Below are 20,503 nucleotides of genomic sequence, written 5' to 3'. Positions count from 1 at the left end.
GTGTGTCTCCCTGTGTGTGTCTCCCTGTGTGTGTGTCCCTGTGTGTGTGTGTGTGTCTCCCTGTGTGTGTGTCTCCCTGTGTGTGTGTCTGTGTCTCCCTGTGTGTGTGTCTCCCTGTGTGTGTGTGTGTGTGTGTCTCCCTGTGTCTGTCTCCCTGTGTGTGTCTCCCTGTGTGTGTCTCCCTGTGTGTGTCTCCCTGTGTGTCTGTGTCTCCCTGTGTCTGTCTCCCTGTGTGTCTGTCTCCCTGTGTGTGTCTCCCTGTGTGTGTGTCTCCCTGTGTGTGTGTCTCCCTGTGTGTGTGTCTCCCTGTGTGTGTCTCCCTGTGTGTGTGTGTGTGTCCCTGTGTGTCTGTGTCTCCCTGTGTGTGTCTCCCTGTGTGTGTCTCCCTGTGTGTGTGTCTCCCTGTGTGTGTGTCTCCCTGTGTGTGTGTCTCCCTGTCTGTGTCTCCCTGTGTGTGTGTCTCCCTGTGTGTGTGTCTCCCTGTGTGTGTGTCTCCCTGTGTGTGTCTCCCTGTGTGTGTCTCCCTGTGTGTGTCTCCCTGTGTGTCTGTGTCTCCCTGTGTCTGTGTCTCCCTGTGTGTGTCTCTCTGTGTGTGTGTCTCCCTGTGTGTGTGTGTGTGTCTCCTTGTGTGTGTGTCTCCCTGTGTGTGTGTCTCACTGTGTGTGTCTCCCTGTGTGTGTCTCCCTGTGTCTGTGTCTCCCTGTGTGTGTCTCCCTGTGTGTGTCTCCCTGTGTCTGTCTCCCTGTGTGTGTGTTTCCCTGTGTGTGTGTGTGTTTCCCTGTGTGTGTGTGAAAGCTACCGTAAAGCGTGTTGTTGTTCTTTTTGATGTTCGCTTGTATTGTCCCGTTCAACATGTGACATTATCATCCTCCCTTTTCTGTGTTCTGTGTTCTGTGTTCTGTGTTCTGGGTTCTGTGTTCTGGGTTCTGTGTTCTGTGTTCTGGGTTCTGGGTTCTGGGTTCTGTGTTCTGTGTTCTGGGTTCTGGGTTCTGGGTTCTGGGTTCTGGGTTCTGGGTTCTGTGTTCTGTGTTCTGTGTTCTGTGTTCTGTGTCTCTCTCAACACATACGAGAAAGAAAGACATGAAGGCTGTGTGTGTGTGTGTGTGTGTGTTTGTGTGTGTGTGTGTGTCTGTGTGTGTGTGTGTCTGTGTGTGTGTGTGTGTCTGTGTGTGTGTGTGTGTGTGTCTGTGTGTGTGTGTGTGTGTGTGTGTCTGTCTCTGTGTGTGTGTGTGTGTGTGTCTGTGTGTGTGTGTGTGTGTGTGTGTCTGTGTGTGTGTGTGTCTGTCTCTGTGTGTGTGTGTGTGTGTGTGTGTGTGTGTGTGTGTGTGTGTGTGTGTGTGTGTGTGTGTGTGTGTGTGTGTGTGTGTGCGTGTACTGGTTTCCTTTAGCTATGATAATACAGCCTACATCATCTCTGTTCCTCACCCTTTGACAGTGCCACTGTGCATCATACATGTGGTTGAGCCTTGCTAAATCGGAGACACGTCACCCAGATTAGCTCTAACGTGTGACTCTAATGCCTGCATGGGTGTAGTTCAAGCGTTAGTAACATGCCTGTATTTTGTTTTTGTTTAGGTTTTTAATAAATAATACATCGTAATTTTCATAAATGTTCCCTTAATGAGGGGACGCCCAGAACAAAGTAAAACTTATGAATACACATGAGTAAAGATAAACAAAGAAAATATCAAGCATTTGAATAAAGCACATTAGAATTGTATATTCTCATAATAAAATATGGTAAACAGAGACTGTCTGTGTATATTTTTGAATCCATTTACCCGGGCTGACACACTAGGGAGTGAAGGGACCTGACAGGGCCCTCTCGTAAGGCTGGACCAATAAATATGCTGTTGCTTTCTACTGTCTAAAGAATTATGCCTCTGTGACTTTGGCAGGTTGTAAACAAAATTAGTACAGGGCTGAGAACAGTGCAAACAGCATGTGGAGGAATCCTCATGTGGAAGGACCTCCTGATCGGCAGGGTACAGCCAATCAGGGGAGACACCGTATCTTCTGACAAAACATGAACAGGCTCGGTGTTATCAATAAAAAACGGGTGGTCCTTCATCTGAATGTTCTACCTAGAGATTAATAGAGATTTATTACCAAACAGCAGTAATTCAATTCTCCACAAACCTTGGTAGGACTAAGATGACTGGCGTTACAAATGTGTGTTACAAAAAGGAGACTCAGGTGGCTGAGCGGTTAGGGAATTGGGCTAGTAATCCGAAGGTTGCTGGTTCAATTCCCAGCAGTGCAAAATGACGTTGTGTCCTTGGGCAAGACACTTCACCCTACTTGCCTCGGGGGGAATGTCCCTGTAAGTCGCTCTGGATAAGAGCGTATGCTAAATGACTAAATGTAAAATGTCTAGGTTAAAACCCTTGGCCGAGTTAAGAGTTATTTTTGTTGGAGAAACCATAGCTTTTTGCGAGCGATACCCGAAGTGAAGCTCTTTGGGAGTAACGAGAATGAGAAGTACGAGAATAGAGGATTCACTTTGCTCTACCGCGAATGCATTTGCGACACCAGATCAGTGTGGATGTGGGTGTGGAGGACGGGAAGATGGAGGCTGCTGAACAGGACATTGTCTGTGTCGCAGTGAGCCTTGCGTCTCAAGGCTGGCCCATGCCTCTCCTTCGCCAAGGGCTTATGTTCTCTCACAAACGGAAGGCACCAGCTACCTTGGATAGAAAGCTGGAGAATAAGAAACATCACCAGAAGAAGAAGAGCTTTTAAGGAAAACATATAATGCACTCTATGTCATGGTCCCACCCCCCTGAGCTTGTTTCCGTTACACACCTGCTCCTGATCATCGTTACCATTACCACTACTTAAACTGTGGCCTGACATCCAGTCTCTGCCGGATCGTTAGACGTACCATGCGCTATACAGTGCCTGTATAGAAGTATACCACTAGTTATCCTGTTCGCTTTGCAAAATCTACCTTATTTTTCTGACCGGACTCCTGCTCCTCTGTTTCAGCCTCTGCACCCTGGAGAACCATTCACTCCCGCCTAGCCACCCTCACCACCGACCTGCACGTTTGTTACCACCGTCACCTGTACCCACCTGTCACCAATAAATACCTTTGTTTTTTCACCACCTACCAGTCCCGGTCCGCATTTGGGTCCTATCACTGGAAATTGTGACACTCTAGGTCTTTAGAATACATCAGAGTGTGATAAAAGCACAAAAAGAGCATTTAAAAAAGAGTGATGCAATACCTTACGAAATAAAATATAAATGGCACCATGCGATAAGAGCAGAGAGGCTGGGTAAAGGTCTAGGGTACTTGCACAGTCGTAAGCAACCCTATTATAATATCCAACCCTATTAGATGGGGGTTAGAGGTTAACCTTCAGAGCAACAAGGCCAGTCCCCAAGCCTCTCGCTATAACACTGAATAAAGAATGATGCTACAAAGGCAGGTCCCTTTTGAATATTCATGAGAAATCAAAGGGCTGTTTGTACTACAGCATTAATCAATCGCTGGAGGGGAAACTAGGCCCAAATAAGGAGTCAAATGGCAAGATAATGTATGCAAAACCAAACAGGGAGTGGAATGACAAGATAATGTATGCAAACCCTGAATAAGGAGCTTGACTAGCTAACTAACCGTAACCGTTAATTGAATACTATAATTAAAAATGATCATATTCAAGTTAAACATTGCTGGTGATGCTTATGAGTAATGAAGGATGTGTAAGGATTTGTATAAATGGATGTAGGGTGGAGATGTGTGTGTTTAGTAGAGCTTGTGTGACTGTTTGGATTAGAATACATGGAGACAGCTATAGTTATACTCCCAAACAGAAACAATTACACAAAGCTCTACCATGCTATTTTTCTGTGTTACTTTAGTCCTCTGAAGACTTTACACACCATTATTACTGTATAATGTCAATGAAAAAGCTCTTAAATAAGAATCTCCTTCTTGTACAGACCCAGTGGTTCAATAAAACAAACAAAGAAATAATTTAAGGCACTCCCCTGCAATTTTACATGAACAGGACACTTTTAATCTTCCCACTGCAGACACTAACATGGATCACAACTTCCTGGTCTGTTTTTTGATGAGACATCAAATAAAGTACCTTCAGATATCCTCTTATTGTTGTTTTGATCCACGAGTATCCATGTTGTCTCTGTTGTGTCATTTGTCTCTGGGTTTCAGCAGGTTTATAATCCTCATAGCAGAGAAGGGGAAGATCACAGGAGAACATTTCTTCATTAAATCCCTTTACAATCAGGCTTTGTGTTACCTCGAACGAGGAGAGCTGAGTGCGTTGAAGCCTGGCACACAAACCCACACTTGGCCCAGAGATAATCAAGAGCCATTTGTGTCCCCTGAATAGAGCAAAATGGATGCTTCACCCAAATGCATGGTTCTTCCTCTGTGCTTTAATGTGAAACCCACTGTTGAAGGGCCGATTGAAGATTTCACATCCATAATACGTGATGCGTCTCAGGCCTGCTTCGTGTACGGTGCTGCAACACGCAGGCGTTTGTCAGCAGCTTGAAAGGAACACTTTGAGGGGAGGTTCACGACGTGGACTTTCATCTTCAGAATCCCTTTTGTGACGAGAGACCTTGAGTGTGCGGGGAAGGTCTAGCTTCCCATGCTCTTCAGCATGCAGGCATGGCTAGCCCACTGAGGTTGTCTTCTGTCTGTACTCCATTATAAACTAGGACCCTTCTCTGTTAGATAATGCCACATCGATGCTGTTTATCAAACTCATAATCACTACCAATATGATTTTTTTTTCTCTCCGTATTTTAATGTATTAAAATGAAGGCTGAGGCAGTGCTGTGTGGTCTAGAACTTTCCACTGTTGGGGACCTGTGGTGTCCCAAAACGTCCAGAATAATTCGCTGTAATTATATTACAAGTCGGCGTTCTGAATTGTAAATTCTTACATTAACACAGGGCCTATTGTCTATTCATTATTACAACCTCAATCTGAAATTATGTAAAGCTCTCTCTTAGGAGGAGCACAGCGTGAAACATGACCTGCCATATCGTTCATGCAATTCAAATACACGCTGCTGATTCCGAGAGGTACGAATCAGATTAAAATGAAATTTGACGTGGGTGTCGGCTGGGATTAGGGCATATTTGGAAGATAATTTGCGATAATCTGTGATAAGTGGGCTTGATGATCCGCTCAGGGCAGGGCTGTCAGGCTATCAAGTGTTTCTACCGTCCACCTGGAGGTGGAAGGAGAGGGTGTGTAGGTATTCAGGAGGTGTGCGTGTCTGCCTGATTCATCCACAGCGCCTCTGGACACATGGGGATTGCTTTGAGAGGCAGGTCAGGTGGACAGTCTCTTTGGCCTCAAGCTCACTCTTTCTGTCACTGTCACTTTCCTGCTGCCCACACCACCTTCAAACGTGTTTGTACTCGATGTTCCATTCTGTCACACACACACACACACATGCACACGCACACACACACACACACACACACGCACACACACCTGCTTCCTATCCACCCCCACAGCCTCTTCATCCATCCTTTCATTCTCCTCCACCTTTTCATTCCCTCCACCATCTTTCTCATCCCTCTCTTTCCCCCTCATCTTCCATTCAGCTCAGCGCTCATCTGCCCTCCAGGCTCTCTGCTGAGCACAGGTATTTGTTTAGGAATCTCTCTGTGGAAATTATACTCCATCTCTCCGCGCTCGCTATCAACACACAATTATCATGGGCAATCATGCAGAACAGTGGTGGATTCAGCCGGGACTTCCATTCTGATGACATTACTGTCTGCTAGGCCAGATTCTGGGGGTACGGGGCTAGGACCGACGTTATGCACACACACACACACACACCACACACACACTATGGAGATAGGGTTAAAAAGACGATTCCATTTTGTTACTGTATTTTCTTAGAAATTCATTTAAACCATGACATCCCAGGGAGATAAGGGGTTTCTGGGGTATGAGGGAAGCTCCGGGATGAAGTGTAATATCGCAGTCTTCCATTTCAATTCTATCATCACACATTTTGGCGGGTTTCCGAATGTACAGTAACCTGACATTCTCTGAAGCTGGGAGTCCTTGTGTTATTTTCCTGTCAGTGTGACTGTGTTCCCTTCACACCTCTGCAAGTTACAGTTCAGCTATACTGTAGATAGGTGATGGTAGCATTTCTAATGACAACCCAAAGTTGTATATATCTATGCGTGTGTTCTATTTGTTGTATGTATGAGTTGTTTGTATAATCATACATAGCATAGCAGTACAGCCCAACAGACTTACAGGAAACCACTCAACACTGTCTCCTTGATGTTCAGTCCTCCGAAGCTGTTTGCGGTCTGTATTGGGGACTCTATCAAGATGTGGGAAATGCATTGAGTTGACAGAGAATTACCAAACACAAGACTGCCTTCAGATCCTCATCAAATGCTTCATTCATGGGTGAAATGACCAGGCGCCTGAAAGCCCAGGTGTGTATATGTTCATCTGGCAGATATAGATCCAACAGTTCAGATGATGTGATGAAACGCAGAAGACCATTTAGGTTCTATACTTTAGCAATAACAAGAAATATGATTATTTCTTTTTGCTTCTGCTCAGAGAGGCTGTGTGGCAAACAGCTGAGACAATGATGCTCTCTGCTGGTTGTCATAGGAACAAAGAAAGTACATCCAGATACACGATCACACACAGTCAAAATCCCAATTAAAATATACAAATCTGATTTTATTTGTGTTAATTGTTTAAGGTATTTGACATTTAAAAATAGCACTTACATGTTTAATTTATTATTTACAATTTAAGCCTTCATACAATGACCCATTCCCAAATTATCTGGTGAAATGTGGATTTAAACAGACCAGATATACAAATATTTGCCTCAGTCTATCAATGTAAGCTCAACTTTGTGAAACTCTGGCAACAAACACTGCATGCAGCTCATATCGATGAAAATAAATTATCCTCTCAAATTAAACAAAATGTGACAAATAACACAATTTAACATACAGTAGGTGCTCTGAATACAGAAATGTATTACAATAACTACTGCCCTCTTTTATGTCGAAACACATTTAGCAACACATTAAGCAAAATGATGTGGAAAAAAAACACCAACCACAGTGAGAAACAGTGAGTACAGCAGCAACAACAGTTAACAGACATGTTCTCCATCCTCACTTCCTGCTTAATTGTTCTGGCAATACTTTGGACAGCCCTTGAACCAATCACGTTTCACTAGGTGTCAGGCGTGGGGATTTTGAGACTTTGTTGAAAATGTTTCCCATGATGTACTTTGTTTTACCTAACAGAATGATGCTCTAGGCAAAGATAGGTTGTTGATATGAAACTCAATTTATGTTCTCCATATTTGTTCGGACAAAATACATTGTTGTTTTAATTAAGTTCGTAAAATCTTCTCCCGTCTCCTGGATCGCTGATGTACTGTAGCACACAAGCATAACCAAGTTCTGGAGGTGGAAGCCATTGTCCAGAAGCTTCAGGAAGTCTCAGAAGTCCTCCATCCATTTCCCCCTTGAGGTCACCAGGGCGACATTCAGTGATACTGCATTTGAACAGATCGGCCAATGAGGAGGAAGAGGAGACCAGCTAGAAGGCTGAAAAAGATTCCGACTGGTGCGAACATGAAGGAGAGGCCGTAGTCGATGGACAGCTGGAAGTCGGGGCACAGCGAGTGCTGGTGGTCCTTGTAGAGGGGCACCACATCCAGAACCTCCAACCAGAGAACGAACATCACCACCACAGCCAGGAGGAACACCCCTGGAGGAGAGAGAGGGGAGAGGGGGAGTGGGGAAGGAGAAATAGAGCGCAGGAGGTGGGACAGAGAGAATGGGGATAAGGAGGTCACACGGGCACAGTAGAAGATAAGAGGAATAGGTGAAGGAAGAGAGTAATGAAGAGAAGGTGATGGCTGGTTGGCCTTCATGGATTCCATCTCAAACTAGCAATATATTGATAATCATGATTGAAGCTGTTCTAGAACCCCTTATCTGAAGCCCAGAACTTGTGGGGTAAGTTCCATGGCAGATCACATGAGGGGTCACATGACCCTGGCTGGGCCACTCACCAGAGGTGATGAAGAGCCCGCCCCCGGCCTTATAAAGGCAGTGACTGGCGAATGGAGCAGCACAGATGATGACGAACCCGCCCACCACAACAGCTACCACACCAATCAGCATGAAGACACTCCAGAAGCCCCTGTAGACTGTTCAAGGTAAACATCAGCATCGTACTGTTTTGGAAACCAACGTTGTCCTGATAAATGAACATCATCCTGATACATTCTTATAAAATAACATCTAAAACGGATAAAACAAACATCCAAACAACAGCTCTTGTTTGAACATCCTGAAGGTGCATCAGTCCCTTCCACTTCCACAGGATCACTGATCTGACATGATTGGATTGATAACAGCTGGTCAGAACAGCCAAGGCTTTCACCCATCCAACTACAGTTAGATCAGAGAACAGTCCAAGGAAGGGAGGAAGGTGGGATAGTACATGCAGTACACTGGGAACACTTACTGATGGCTGAGTCGTAGCTCGTGGCATTGTGAGTCTGCTGGGACACAGGGAAGGGGAACAGATAGGCAGGCATGCACAGCTTGTGGTAGGGCTCGTTGGCTGTGGAGAAACAAAACAAAACATGCATTTTTGGGATCTGAATTTTACTATTCGAATTTGAGCAACCTACATTTCTGAACCTTGACTTTTTGGACATGATTTTACATTCAATTTTAAAGAGAATTAAAAAAATTCAACTAATTCAGTGGTGTTTAAATTTCAATATTAAGTATTCGATGCCTTTTAAAATTCAAAACATTATGTCATTGATTTGCTTCCATATCTTCGTCTACTCTTTAGTCTTCCCTAACTCCCATTCTAAATCACACCCTCATCTCTTCTCTTCTTCTTCTCTCTCTCTTCCTCTCTCTCTCTCCCTCCCTCTCTCCCTTCTTCTCTCTCTCTCTCTCTCTCTCTTCTCTCCCTCCCTCCCTCCTCCCTCCCTCCCTCCCTCCCTCCCTCCCTCCCTCCCTCTCTCTCTCTCTCTCTCTCTCTCTCTCTCTCTCTCTCTCTCTCTCTCTCTCTCTCTCTCTCTACCTCTCTCTCTCTCTCCTCTCTCTCTCCTCTCCCTCCCTCCCTCCTCTCCCTCTCCCTCTCTCTCTCTCTCTCTCTCTCTCTCTCTCTCTCTCTCTCTCTCTCTCTCTCTCTCTCTCTCTCTTCCCTCCCTCCCTCCTCCTCTCTCTCTCTCTCTCTCTCTCTCTCTCTCTCTCTCTCATCTCTCTCTCTCTCCTCCTCCCTCTATCTCTCTCTTTCTCTCTCCCTCTCTCTCTGTAGAATTAATCAAACCCTCGCCAGATCGTGTCCACGGCTAGGGTGTATGTGGTCAGATGGCTGAGCGGTTAGGGAGTCGGGCTATTAATCAGAAGGTTGTTGGTTCGATTCCCGCCGTGCAAAATTACCTTGGCAAGGCACTTCACCCTACTTGCCTCGGGGAGAATGTCCCTGTACTTACTGTAAGTCGCTCTGGATAAGAGCTTCTGCTAAATGACTAAATGTAATGTAACGTAATATAATATCAATTCTCTAGTACTGCCAGGATCTGATCTGTGCTAGGATTCTACTGTGAGAGTCTGAGGAACATGTGTCAGAGTTGGAGTCAGACTTACTGAACCAGAACAAGAGGCTGTTGTCGACGTTACTTGCCTCTGAAGGAACATCTCCAGAAGAAGCCCTCATGGTAGAAGTTTGTGGTGGAGAACCCGTCTCTCTCTTCACCTGGCTGGGGGGAATCATCCAAACTGATACAAACTACTTCACACCAAAGACAACGTTGTTATTGCTAAGGATGAAAACTTTTTCTTTTGCACAGGTTACCAACCCTAACCATGATCCTAAATCTACTTATTTCTCTGTGCTGAATTTGCAATGCTGTCCACCCTAACCCTTTCTAGCCAAACACAACCCTAACCCTTACCAATTCTAACCGCATCATTAACCCTCGCCCTGTCGAACCACGACAGGGCGAGCTGGCTCCGGCATATGTTGTCGTGGCAACAGTGAGGTCAAGCTCAGTGAGCACCTTTTACTTCCTGTGAGGTCATAGAGTTTGTCAAGCCAGCACATTCTGGCTGTCACCAACCTTGACAGCTGCTCTCTTTGACTCCTCCTTCCCTTCCTACATATGGTGCTGTTAGTCTCTCTCTCTCCTCACCCCTTCCCAGAGTTTCATTGTCTCAGAGGCTTGGAGGGGTCACTGAGGTGGGTGGTGTCAGGGGGGAGGTGATGACACTAATAGCACGAACCCCCCAAGTTTAAAAGCTAATTGTTCAGGATTTTGGTCGCAGTTTCAAAAGTGAACTTCAAATGTCCTTGTAAACGTCCTCAAAAGGTATCATCCTCACCAAATTCAAAGACAGAAGGTACTGTAGCTACACTGACCCCTTCTATCTTTGGCTTATAGATGTACAGTCAGTATCATGCTGGGATTCCTGTTTCATTGCTCACTACAAACACCTGGCTAGATCTGCTTGCCAGCTGATATTCAAACACCCATACCATAAAGACTAAGATGTCTCCAGATACCGCTGTTTGTATTTCTATCACTGGGGGCAGCATGTCTCAATCTACAATATCTACTACAGTATGTCTCAAAGCACGGTCGGTCGGACACACAGCTACTGAGTCAAACAGTCGCATCCTAATTCTCTTTGCCGGAGAGACCCCAACTTGTCAGAGCTCCACCTTGACATGTCCTTGATCATGGTCTTCTCCTCCCCACAGACCCCACCCAGCTTCTCCCTTTTTCTCACAATTAGAAACATACTGCAGCCTCATTTGAGCTCTCCTCACAGCTCTCCATTCTGGAGAGCGAAAACAGGCCAGTTCACCCACATGCCTTTTTAACTCATCTCAGCAAATTAAAGTGTTGACAATTCTCACTGAAGCAGTTTGTAGATGTTTTCTTACTTCTGGAGTGCTGAGGTCCTCTCTGTTGCAGGTCTCGGAGGCCAGGAGCCAGTAATCTGTCCCGAAGGAGAGGAGGACGAACACGGCAGCGAGCGCGCCAAAGAGCCCGGCGAAAAACAGAGCCACGCTCAGCTTCATGGTCACCTATCAGGAGTGTGTGCTAGTGTGTGTGTGTTGTGTGTATTGTAGAACAAACACACTCTTTAAGACAGCTTCAAGACAGTGTGTTCCCACAATCAGTATCAAGCGGCAATTCTTGGGCTCTTTGGCTCGTCGTGTTCCGGAGTCTTGGTGTTGGAGTCCGACAGGGTCTGACTCTCCTCTGACAGGGTTCTGACTCTCCTCTTGACTCTCCTCTGACGGCTGTCTGCCAGGCTGTGTATGTTTGGGGCTGAAGACAGGACTGGACTGACTGGGACAGGGCAGTCTGTGACCCTCACAGGGGTAGTGAGCCCTCCCCTTGGGCTATTTCGGGGGGCTGATTGAAGGTTGCCTGCTGCTCTTCCAGTCTGAGTGATCTGTCAGAATTGGGGGGGGGGGGGGGGGGGCATGGCGGGTTGCGGGACGAAAATATCTCCTGGCAACTGGAACCCTCCAATGCACGGGGGAATGAGGGAGGGACAGGGACGGTGGGGGTGGGGGTGGAACAGGAGAGAGGCATTCCTACAATCACCCACCCCCCAAAGCTGCCCCCAAACACTACACACACACAACACACTCACTCCAATATGAAGAAATAGCTCTTTTTTGGGGCCGTCTGTGTCTCTGGTTGCAACCGATTGTATGAATCCAGCACCATTGTTGACCAAGCTAACTTCCTGTTTGGAACTCGAGCAACGAATAGAGGCTTTTTTATTTCCTGTGTGTCACTGTTCCTGTCCTCAGGAAACACCAACCCCAGAGTTCCCTCCCCTCCTCCCAGTCTTCTCCATCAGGAGGAGCTGAGGTGAGCGGCTGGCTGGTTAGCATCTCGTGGGGATATTTATCACGGAGCCCATATAGACACACAGCTCATTAGCAGGCTGATGTGAGTATGACTGCAGGAAGACAGGCCTTGGCCTGGGCTCTGTTGATCTCTTCTCTCTCATCTGCACTCCGTAGGGAAGGACCCATGTTTTAGTTTGAGATTAGCTTGTGAAATTAAGTGTGAAGAAATCCCAGGCACAGTACAGACGTTCAATATGCTGAATATGGTGTTTGTGTGTGTGTGGGTGTGTGTGTGTGGTGTGCAAGCATGTATGTGTGTATGGTGTGTAAGTGTGTGTGTGGTGTGTAAGCGTGTATGTGTGGTGTGTAAGCGTGTGTGTGTGGTGTGTAAGCGTGTGTGTGTGGTGTGTAAGTGTGTGTGTGTGCTGTTTGTAAGCGTGTGTGTGTGTGCGGTGTGTAAGCGTGTGTGCGTGTGTGTGTGGTGTGTAAGCATGTATGTGTGGTGTTTGTAAGCGTGTGTGTGTGTGTGGTGTGTAAGCGTGTGTGCGTGTGTGTGTGGTGTGTAAGCGTGAATGTGGTATGTAAGCGTGTGTGTGTGTGGTGTGTAAGCGTGAATGTGGGGTATGTAAGCGTGTGTGTGTGTGGTGTGTAAGCGTGAATGTGGTATGTAAGCGTGTGTGTGTGTAAGCATGTGTGTGTAAGCGTGTGTGTGTGGTGTGTAAGTGTGTGTGTGTGTGTGTGTGTGTGTGTGTGTGTGTGTATCAGATGTCTTAATCAGACTGCCCATGATACTGTGATCTCCTTCCACACCCTTCTATTGGAAGAGGGTAAACAACATTCCTGAACAGAGCAGAGCCTATAAACTAAGCCTCTCACTGCTACTCTCATTGTGTGTGTGTGTGTGTGTTGTATTCCATCCAAAATTCTCAGATCAGAAGGGCAGGGATTTCATTTCACTTTAAAGGAATACCTTTATATAGACTGTGTATCTGTCATGTGTACTGACATTTGGTTGTGATAGTACACTCGTATTTTACAGACATAACCAGCAGGGGGAGAAAAAGCAACCTCACTTTACATTTATATCCTTGTGTCCCGTTAAAACCATAAGAAGCGTTTAAAGTGTATGCGTTTGAGAGAGAGAGAGAGAGAGAGAGAGAGAGAGGGAGGGAGGGAGGGAGGGAGGGAGGGAGGGGAGGGAGAGAGAGAGAGAGAGAGAGAGAGAGAGAGAGAGAGAGAGAGAGAGAGAGAGAGAGAGAGAGAGAGAGAGAGGAGAGAGAAAGGAAGGGAGGGAGGGAGGGAGGGAGAGACCCCTGTGCTAGCGAATTTGAATAACGCGCTCCAAATATTTGACGCACGGTCTATACCACCCTTTGTGGTGTATAGGGGAAATCCGGCTGATTTTGCTTTGCAAACATGTATTTTAAACCTGCCAAGACTCGTCAAGATGAATGCACAACCTGGTTCAGCAATCTAATAAATATGTAGCGACACCTCATAACTCGGCGTGAGATGGTTTGACAGTTGGACGCCTGCTAATGCTCCTCCCCCGCTGAACAGCAACATTGTATGTCCGTGGGACCTTTTGGTGGATGGGCACTCCAGAAGTGTGTGTGAACACTTCCGCAACAACCGTCACAGAGCTGTCATTGAGGGAGAATGAACAACGTGAAATGTAGCATATTATATCAGAGACCAAGAGGACGAACGCGGATTATACAATGTATATATGTGGTGGGGTTCATGGTGAGTGTTTGTGTCGTAACATATGAACTGTATGCTTTCTTAACTTTCGTCTCAAGAGCTGGTACAATTAGCATTGTATGACATTTGAATGGTAGGAAATAATTTAGGCTACATTAGACTGTAAAGTAGGTTTTACTTGGACAGATGACAGCACGTTGACGGAAGCACAATTGCAATGCTGTCAGAAAAACGTGTCCTAAATCGGGTAGTCCTTGGAATTATGTGGTGTTCAGTCGAAATAAACAGTTGCCACCTGCAACTCGCCGAACTGTTATTTCATGAAACATATCACATAGTATATGATATACATTAATTGCCTGGTTTTATAACCATTTAAAATGTTAGGGTTAGGGTTAAAAATAATAATATAATAATTTAAGTTACCATTACTGGTGTTTCAGGTAGGTGTATAGCTGATGCGCTATAAATGCTTAGGCTACAGTTGAAATGGGATGACTTCTACCTCAGGTATCTCTCCATCAGACAGGGGACTGAGAGTTGCAGAGAATCCCATCACTCTGATTCTCACAACTGCATTCTCACCTGAAAGCTCAACTCATTTGTGAAATCTCCTTTTGACAAACGCACACGGCACATGTTTATGCGCTGCTGCGGTTGAGTTTAACTGAGAATTAACCTGTTAGTTTAATGGGTAGTGCCGTGACACTGGAGGAGTTACAGTGTGACTTCAATCAAGGCTCTGGCAAGACTCTGCTGTCTTACACAAGTAGAGAAACAAGCTGAGAGAGAGCTCTCCAGAACCACACAACAAGCAACACCCTGACAAACACAGCAGTCCTGACCTCTTTTCTCATTCCCTTGAAAATATGAACAGAACTGGAATCTGCATCTTCATGATGTGCAAACACATTCACTCCAATGTTCCTATTGGATAACTGTGTTCCTGTGTGTTTCCTGTGTATGTCAGCGATGATAGCTGCTCACTACATCATGTCAGTGATATGATAAATAAGGTGCTGAGCTGCCTTCAGAGGGTCAGGTTGTCTCCGCATGCTAGGCACTGGCCTGCCTCCCCTGTCTGGGTACTGTACATGCCTCTGTGTGTCTGGTGATGCCAGGCCCTCTCTGTCTGTATACAGTACACGTGAGAACAGCCTGCAGACAGACGTGAACTGACTGAACACTTTGTAAATGAATAGAAAGTCATCCATCTGAACTTTCCTGTTCTCTGTCTCTGTCTGTCTCTCTCTCTCTGTCTCTCTCTCTCTGTCTCTCTGTCTCTCTCTCTATCTCTCTCTCTCTGTCTGTCTCTATCTCTCTGTCTGTCTCTCTCTCTGTCTCTCTCTCTGTCTCTCTCTCTATCTCTCTCTCTGTCTCTCTGTCTCTCTCTCTGTCTCTCTGTCTCTCTCTCTATCTCTCTCTCTCTGTCTGTCTCTATCTCTCTGTCTGTCTCTCTCTCTGTCTCTCTGTCTCTCTATCTCTCTCTGTCTGTCTCTCTCTCTCTCTGTCTCTCTCTCTATCTCTTTCTGTCTGTCTCTGTCTCTGTCTCTCTATCTCTCTCTGTCTGTCTGTCTCTCTATCTCTCTCTGTCTGTCTCTCTCTCTGTCTCTCCTCCCTACAGGACCTGTTTGGTGTGAGCATGATCATTCCTCTCCTCAGCCACCATGTGAAGGCTCTGGGGGCCAGCCCGACCGTGGCTGGGATCGTAGGTGGGTGTTTACAAGTCTGCCATAAAGGGCCTCAGTAATAATGCCTTGATAGGACCTGGTCATTACTAGGTGACGTAAATCAAGTGCACCCCAATTACTTAGCTAATGGTTATTGACGCAGCATTGACTATGAGTCAAGACAGCTAGTTTGTAAGTGACTGAAAACTGTGTGGTTGTTGTGGTTGGTCTTCCAGGCTCCACATATGGGATCCTACAGCTGTTCTCGAGCACTGTAGTGGTAAGTATCACTGTACGTTCTCCCCATGCTCTCCCTCGCTGTGGGTCTTGCAGTGTCCACATTCAACCTGCAGGGCGGCGCCGAGTCACGCGGATCCTTCTAGGGAGAGGGGTTCGGATGGGTGTCTGGGCCATCTGGGACTGTACAGCTGAGTTGTGACACTCTCAGGGCCGGCGTTTGCTATAGGCGAACTAGGCAACCGCCTAGGGCGCCATGAAGAGAGGGGCCCACACTCACACCAACACACCTACATCTACCTTTAAGCTTCTCGTTGACTTCTGGCTTGAGTTATCGGATCTCCATGGCGATGTGGTATCCCCCCCGGCAATCGCCACTGAGCGAGAGTGATGCATCGTCATGCCTTCATCATTACCAGCGCATTAACAGTAACCTGTTCCCCCTACTCTGTCTCCCATAACAAGCCTCTGTACTGTACGTCCATCTGAAGAGACAGATTCCCAGAGCTCTGCATGGGTCCCCCCGCCCTCCCCCCTCGTCTCAAGAAATTGGTTTAAATCTCAGGGGTCATGCGACAAATTAAAGAAATAAGGAGCTGTTTGTGGTGGCAGGGCTCAGACATGGCAAGGAGGGACCGGGGGAACAGCCTGGTCTCTATGGCAATCCCCACAGGCATCATCCAGAATACAGCTAATTCAATTTGGGCCCCTGATTTCATTATATCATCATGCTGCAGTGGGCGTGTGAGTGTGTGTGAGCGTGTGTGGGTGTGTGTGTGTGTGTGTGGTCATTCATATCTCAGAAGTGCCGTACGATCCAAAGTGGAGGCGCCTGGGTTGGCTAGTTGAGAGGGCTGTGGGATTCCTCAGCTCTGGGTCACCTGATCCCTCTGGGTCACCTGATCCCACACACCATCAGGGCCGCGTGGTGTGACCTCGGAGCTGGACAGGCCGTCATTCTCCTCCGCTCTGATGGAGGCCAGGCCTTCTCTGTAGCGATGGAGTCTCCTCATCTTCACTCCTGACAGGAGAATCCACGTTGTTCAAAACTATTCATGGATACATGATTAGCAGTCATACATGATTGTGGACACGGTGGCAGTTTGGTCAGCACTTCCTTTCAAAATCCCCCAAACTATTGCTAATATTTCACAACCGATCGGAAAGTGCTTTGGCACATCGCAAATTTCCCACTGCTGGAAAAAAAGTAAAGACACTGTAGGGTAGTTTTAAAGTTACACATCCCTTAAAATATTTAGCTTTCTGGCTTGCATTTACTCTCCCTGCTTAAGCCGATGCACAAAACAAGGTTTATTCAAGGCTGTAAACAACTTCCTGTCATGTGACATGCGTGCGTTGTGATTGGCAGGGCAGCTGGAGTGACGTGGTGGGGAGGAGGGACTCTCTGCTGACCTGTCTGTTGCTGAGCGCTCTGGGATACGGCCTGCTGGGAATGTCCTCCAGCATCGCTCTGTTTGTACTGGCCAGGATACCTGTGGGTGAGTGGGGGAGGTGCGGAGGGGGTGGAGAGGAAGGGGGGATTATTCGTGTTCAAAGTCTAAGAGGCTTGTTTAGTGAGAAGAACGTGACTTACTGTGTTCTTATTCTACTCTCTCCTTATCTTTTCTCTCTGTCTCTTGCCCCCACTCTGCCCCTCCCGTCCCTGCAGGTCTGTTCAAGCACTCCCTGTCCATCTGCAGAGCCCTGCTGTCGGACGTGGTGTCGGAGACGGAGCGCCCCCTGGTGATGGGCCACTTCAACGCGGCCTCCAGCGTGGGCTTCATCCTGGGGCCCGTGGTGGGGGGCTACCTGACGGAGCACGAGGGGGGCTTCTACACCTCCTCCTTCACCTGCGCCGCAATCTTCCTCCTCAACGCCGGTCAGTGGAGGGGGGGGGGGGGAGGGAGGGAGAGTGAGGTGGGGAGGGAGGGAGGCAGGAGGGAGGGAGGGAGAGTGAGGTGGGGAGGGAGGGAGGCAGGAGGGAGGGAGAGTGAGGTGGGGAGGGAGGGAGGGAGAGTGAGGTGGGGAGGGAGGGAGGAGGGAGGGAGAGTGAGGTGGGGAGGGAGGGAGGAGGGAGGGAGAGTGAGGTGGGGAGGGAGGGAGGGAGAGTGAGGTGGGGAGGGAGGGAGGAGGGAGGGAGGGAGAGTGAGGTGGGGAGGGAGGGAGGAGGGAGGGAGGGAGGGAGAGTGAGGTGGGGAGGGAGGGAGGGAGAGTGAGGTGGGGAGGGAGGGAGGAGGGAGGGAGAGTGAGGTGGGGAGGGAGGGAGGGAGAGTGAGGTGGGGAGGGAGGGAGGAGGGAGGGAGGGAGAGTGAGGTGGGGAGGGAGGGAGGGAGAGTGAGGTGGGGAGGGAGGGAGGAGGGAGGGAGGGAGAGTGAGGTGGGGAGGGAGGGAGGGAGGGTGAGGTGGGGAGGGAGGGAGGCCGGAGGGAGGGAGAGTGAGGTGGGGAGGGAGGGAGGGAGGGTGAGTGGTGGGAGGTAAGGAGAGAGAGAGAGAGAGAGAGGGGCTACCTGATATAACAGGAACAGGAAAAGGGTTACACCCCTCACTATACAGTCAGAAACAACAGTTTATACAGTTACACAGTTTATACAGTTTATAGTTTATATTCCTCACTGTCTTCCGTAGCATTATCCTATGTAGGGAATGAGAGAGGAAGGAGGTGGGACTGAGATAAAAGGAGAGACAGAAACAGTCTGAGGGAGCGAGTGAGACAAACAGGATGGAGAGAGAACTTGTGACCTCTGACCCCGTCCTCCCATTGGTCTGTTCCAGGTCTGGTGTGGATGCTTCCCTGGAGTGATGCACTCGCCCAACGCACCGACGCCAACTCCAACACAAGCACCAGCGCCGGCAAGGCCTGCCACGACAACAACGGCACAAGCTCGACACCGCAAAACTGTTCCCACGGTAACAACCACCAGCACCCTCCGCCCCTAGCGCCCGGGCTAGCGCCGGCGTCTCCCCGGAAGCTCCAGGCGCCGCGAGGCTGGAGGGAGGTGTCCCTGCTCCAGCCTGCCTGGAGGCAGCTCTCCTCGGTGGGCTCCAAAATCCGCACGGTGGCCTGCTCGGACATGTGGGACCTGTTCCTGGTGCGCCTCCTCATGGCGGTGGCCATCATGCTCTACTACAGCAACTTCTCCCTGGCCATGGAGGAGCGCTTCTCCATGCGGCCCAAGGTCACGGGTTACCTCATCAGCTACAGCAGCACCCTGGGAGCCCTGGCCGGGTGCCTGGTGGGCCCGGTCACCCAGCTGTACGGCAACAACATGTCTGCCCTTCTCCTCCACTCCACCGTGCTCACCTGCTGCCTCATCCTGCTGTACGCCGCCGCCGCCAGCGTGTGGAGCGTGGTGCTCAGCTCCACCTTCTTCGCCATCTCCACCACCATCGGGCGCACCTGCATCACCGACCTGGAGCTGCGGAGGGGCGGGACCCACGCCAGCGGCACGCTGATCGGGGCGGGGCAGTCGGTGACGGCGGTGGGGCGCGTCCTGGCGCCGCTGCTCTCCGGATTGGCTCAGGAGTTCAGCCCCTGCGGCCCGCCCAGCCTGGGGGTGGGGCTAGCGCTGGCCGCCGTGGCCCTGCTATTGGTCAGGATTCCCAAGTGGGACGGCAAGGGGAGGGACAAGGAGGCCAAGCTCTGAGACGACGGAGGGAGGGAGAGAGACGGAACGAGAGCGGATGAAAGGATGGCGTATCGATGCGAAACCATCACTCATATAGGCGGGAGGAGTCTGGTTGGACCACTGAAGACAGACTCTGGGGGTTGTTGATTGGTCGTTTGAGTGTGAGGGGCTGTCGTCTTGGTTGTTTGTTGTTTTGTGAGTGTAAAAAGGGGGGCGTGCCCCTTCTGTTACGTTGATGTGATGATGTCACAATAAGAGTGCTGTCCACCAGCACGGCAGATCAATCAGGGAGGTTGTCTCAGACACGCACACACACACACGTGTTGCGTTACCCTGGCAACCTTAGAACACCCAGGCCTGCCATGAGGCCCTCTGTCAGAGAGGGTGGAAATCTATAATGACCTAATATGGTCATGTTCACGTAGGAATATTCAATGAGAATATTCGCTTTATGTCTCTTGTCAGAGACAATCATGTTTAAGAGCAAATGATGTCTTAGGATGTACAGTGGTCTTTAACTTCCTTAACCACTATAGACAAACTGTACTCTACACACCAGGTACTATGATTCCCCAAAAATGCACTTCATCCACTTGTCGGCTCTCAGCCCCTTTAAGATGGGAGAGGAGAGCTTTCTGCTGTAGCCTCAGAATAGGAACTGGTCCAGGATCAGGTCGAATCCTGTCAGTTCTGGTGTAAACAAAGAAGAGGCTGGAAGAGAAACCGATCTGAGAGCATTCTCTGCCTCGACCCTCGACCCCTCGTCTCTCTGGGTCACATGTTCATACTGTGCTGGAGGCTCCGCACCCGGTCCTTGTTGCTCTGGGCTACGTTTACATTCAGTTTGTTTTCTTACTTTTCTAGATGTTAACATCCCATGTAGACCTTATTATGGTGACCTGTTATTTGGCTATTTGAGCTGTAATACAGGGAAGTAGGTTTGTTTTCAGATGTGGCTGGAACAGGTTTTTTAAATAGAGATGCGGCAACATATTATTAATTTTCTTAATGGTGGGGGGGAAAGATTTGCCGTTTTCCAAAAGTATAATGAAACCTACTCCCCTGCTGTAATCTATAAACCGACTATATATACAGAATTACCAGATTTAGTTTCATTCATGTATTACTTTAAGAAGAAAATGGGCATATACAAATTGTATTATTTGTTACTTACATATTTAAGGTTTTTTATTTCCAGCTAGGAGTTGGAGTTGTTCTAATACCACTGAATGGAATAAAACACTTCTGTTGGACTGAGTCCTCCTGTGGGAGATAATAAAATAATCCATATTGTCCCTTGCCAACCTCATTTTTCACTATAGAAAACAATAACCTGCAAAGTGCTACTAAACGCCAACTGTCA

General features: G+C 48.2%; 2 protein-coding genes across 4 annotated transcripts in view; one reads left to right on the top strand and one right to left on the bottom strand.

Annotated features, from left to right (window-relative positions):
- Positions 1-6,686: 6,686 nt before the first annotated feature.
- Positions 6,687-20,503, bottom strand: part of tmem182a (transmembrane protein 182a) — a 55,201-nt gene continuing 41,384 nt past the window's right edge. The window contains exons 1-5 of one of the 3 annotated variants that reach the window (XR_009929731.1): positions 9,677-9,807; positions 8,532-8,630; positions 8,074-8,211; positions 7,193-7,766; positions 6,687-6,925 (exon numbers count right to left, since the gene is read on the bottom strand). Coding sequence is in view for 2 of the 3 variants with exons in the window: in XM_062456598.1 (XP_062312582.1) it covers positions 7,543-7,766; positions 8,074-8,211; positions 8,532-8,630; positions 9,677-9,803 (588 nt within the window). In the remaining variant the exon portion in view is untranslated. Of the gene's footprint in view, positions 7,767-8,073; positions 8,212-8,531; positions 8,631-9,676; positions 9,808-10,976; positions 11,137-20,503 lie in introns of those variants that run through there. The other 2 variants (XM_062456600.1, XM_062456598.1) reach the window with 2 other exon arrangements.
- Positions 13,481-20,435, top strand: mfsd9 (major facilitator superfamily domain containing 9). Its single transcript, XM_062456591.1, has 6 exons — positions 13,481-13,649; positions 15,232-15,319; positions 15,514-15,557; positions 16,884-17,013; positions 17,184-17,393; positions 18,287-20,435. The coding sequence occupies exons 1-6, from the start codon at positions 13,563-13,565 to the stop codon at positions 19,156-19,158; spliced, it is 1,431 nt and encodes a 476-aa protein (XP_062312575.1). The 5' UTR covers positions 13,481-13,562; the 3' UTR covers positions 19,159-20,435.

This window comes from Osmerus eperlanus, chromosome 3 (genome assembly GCF_963692335.1).
Source record: "Osmerus eperlanus chromosome 3, fOsmEpe2.1, whole genome shotgun sequence".
Classification (NCBI taxonomy): Eukaryota; Metazoa; Chordata; class Actinopteri; order Osmeriformes; family Osmeridae; genus Osmerus; species Osmerus eperlanus.
Note: the sequence above shows the minus strand (reverse complement) of the source record. Positions and strands in the feature narration are given on the sequence as shown.

Excerpts from the sequence above, each read along its gene's own strand:
- mfsd9 (XM_062456591.1), top strand. The coding sequence starts at position 13,563 with ATGAACAACGTGAAATGTAGCATATTATATCAGAGACCAAGAGGACGA. Across the intron at positions 13,650-15,231 it reads TATATGTGGTGGGGTTCATG|GACCTGTTTGGTGTGAGCAT; the intron begins GTGAGTGTTTGT and ends TCCTCCCTACAG. Across the intron at positions 15,558-16,883 it reads TGTTCTCGAGCACTGTAGTG|GGCAGCTGGAGTGACGTGGT; the intron begins GTAAGTATCACT and ends TGTGATTGGCAG.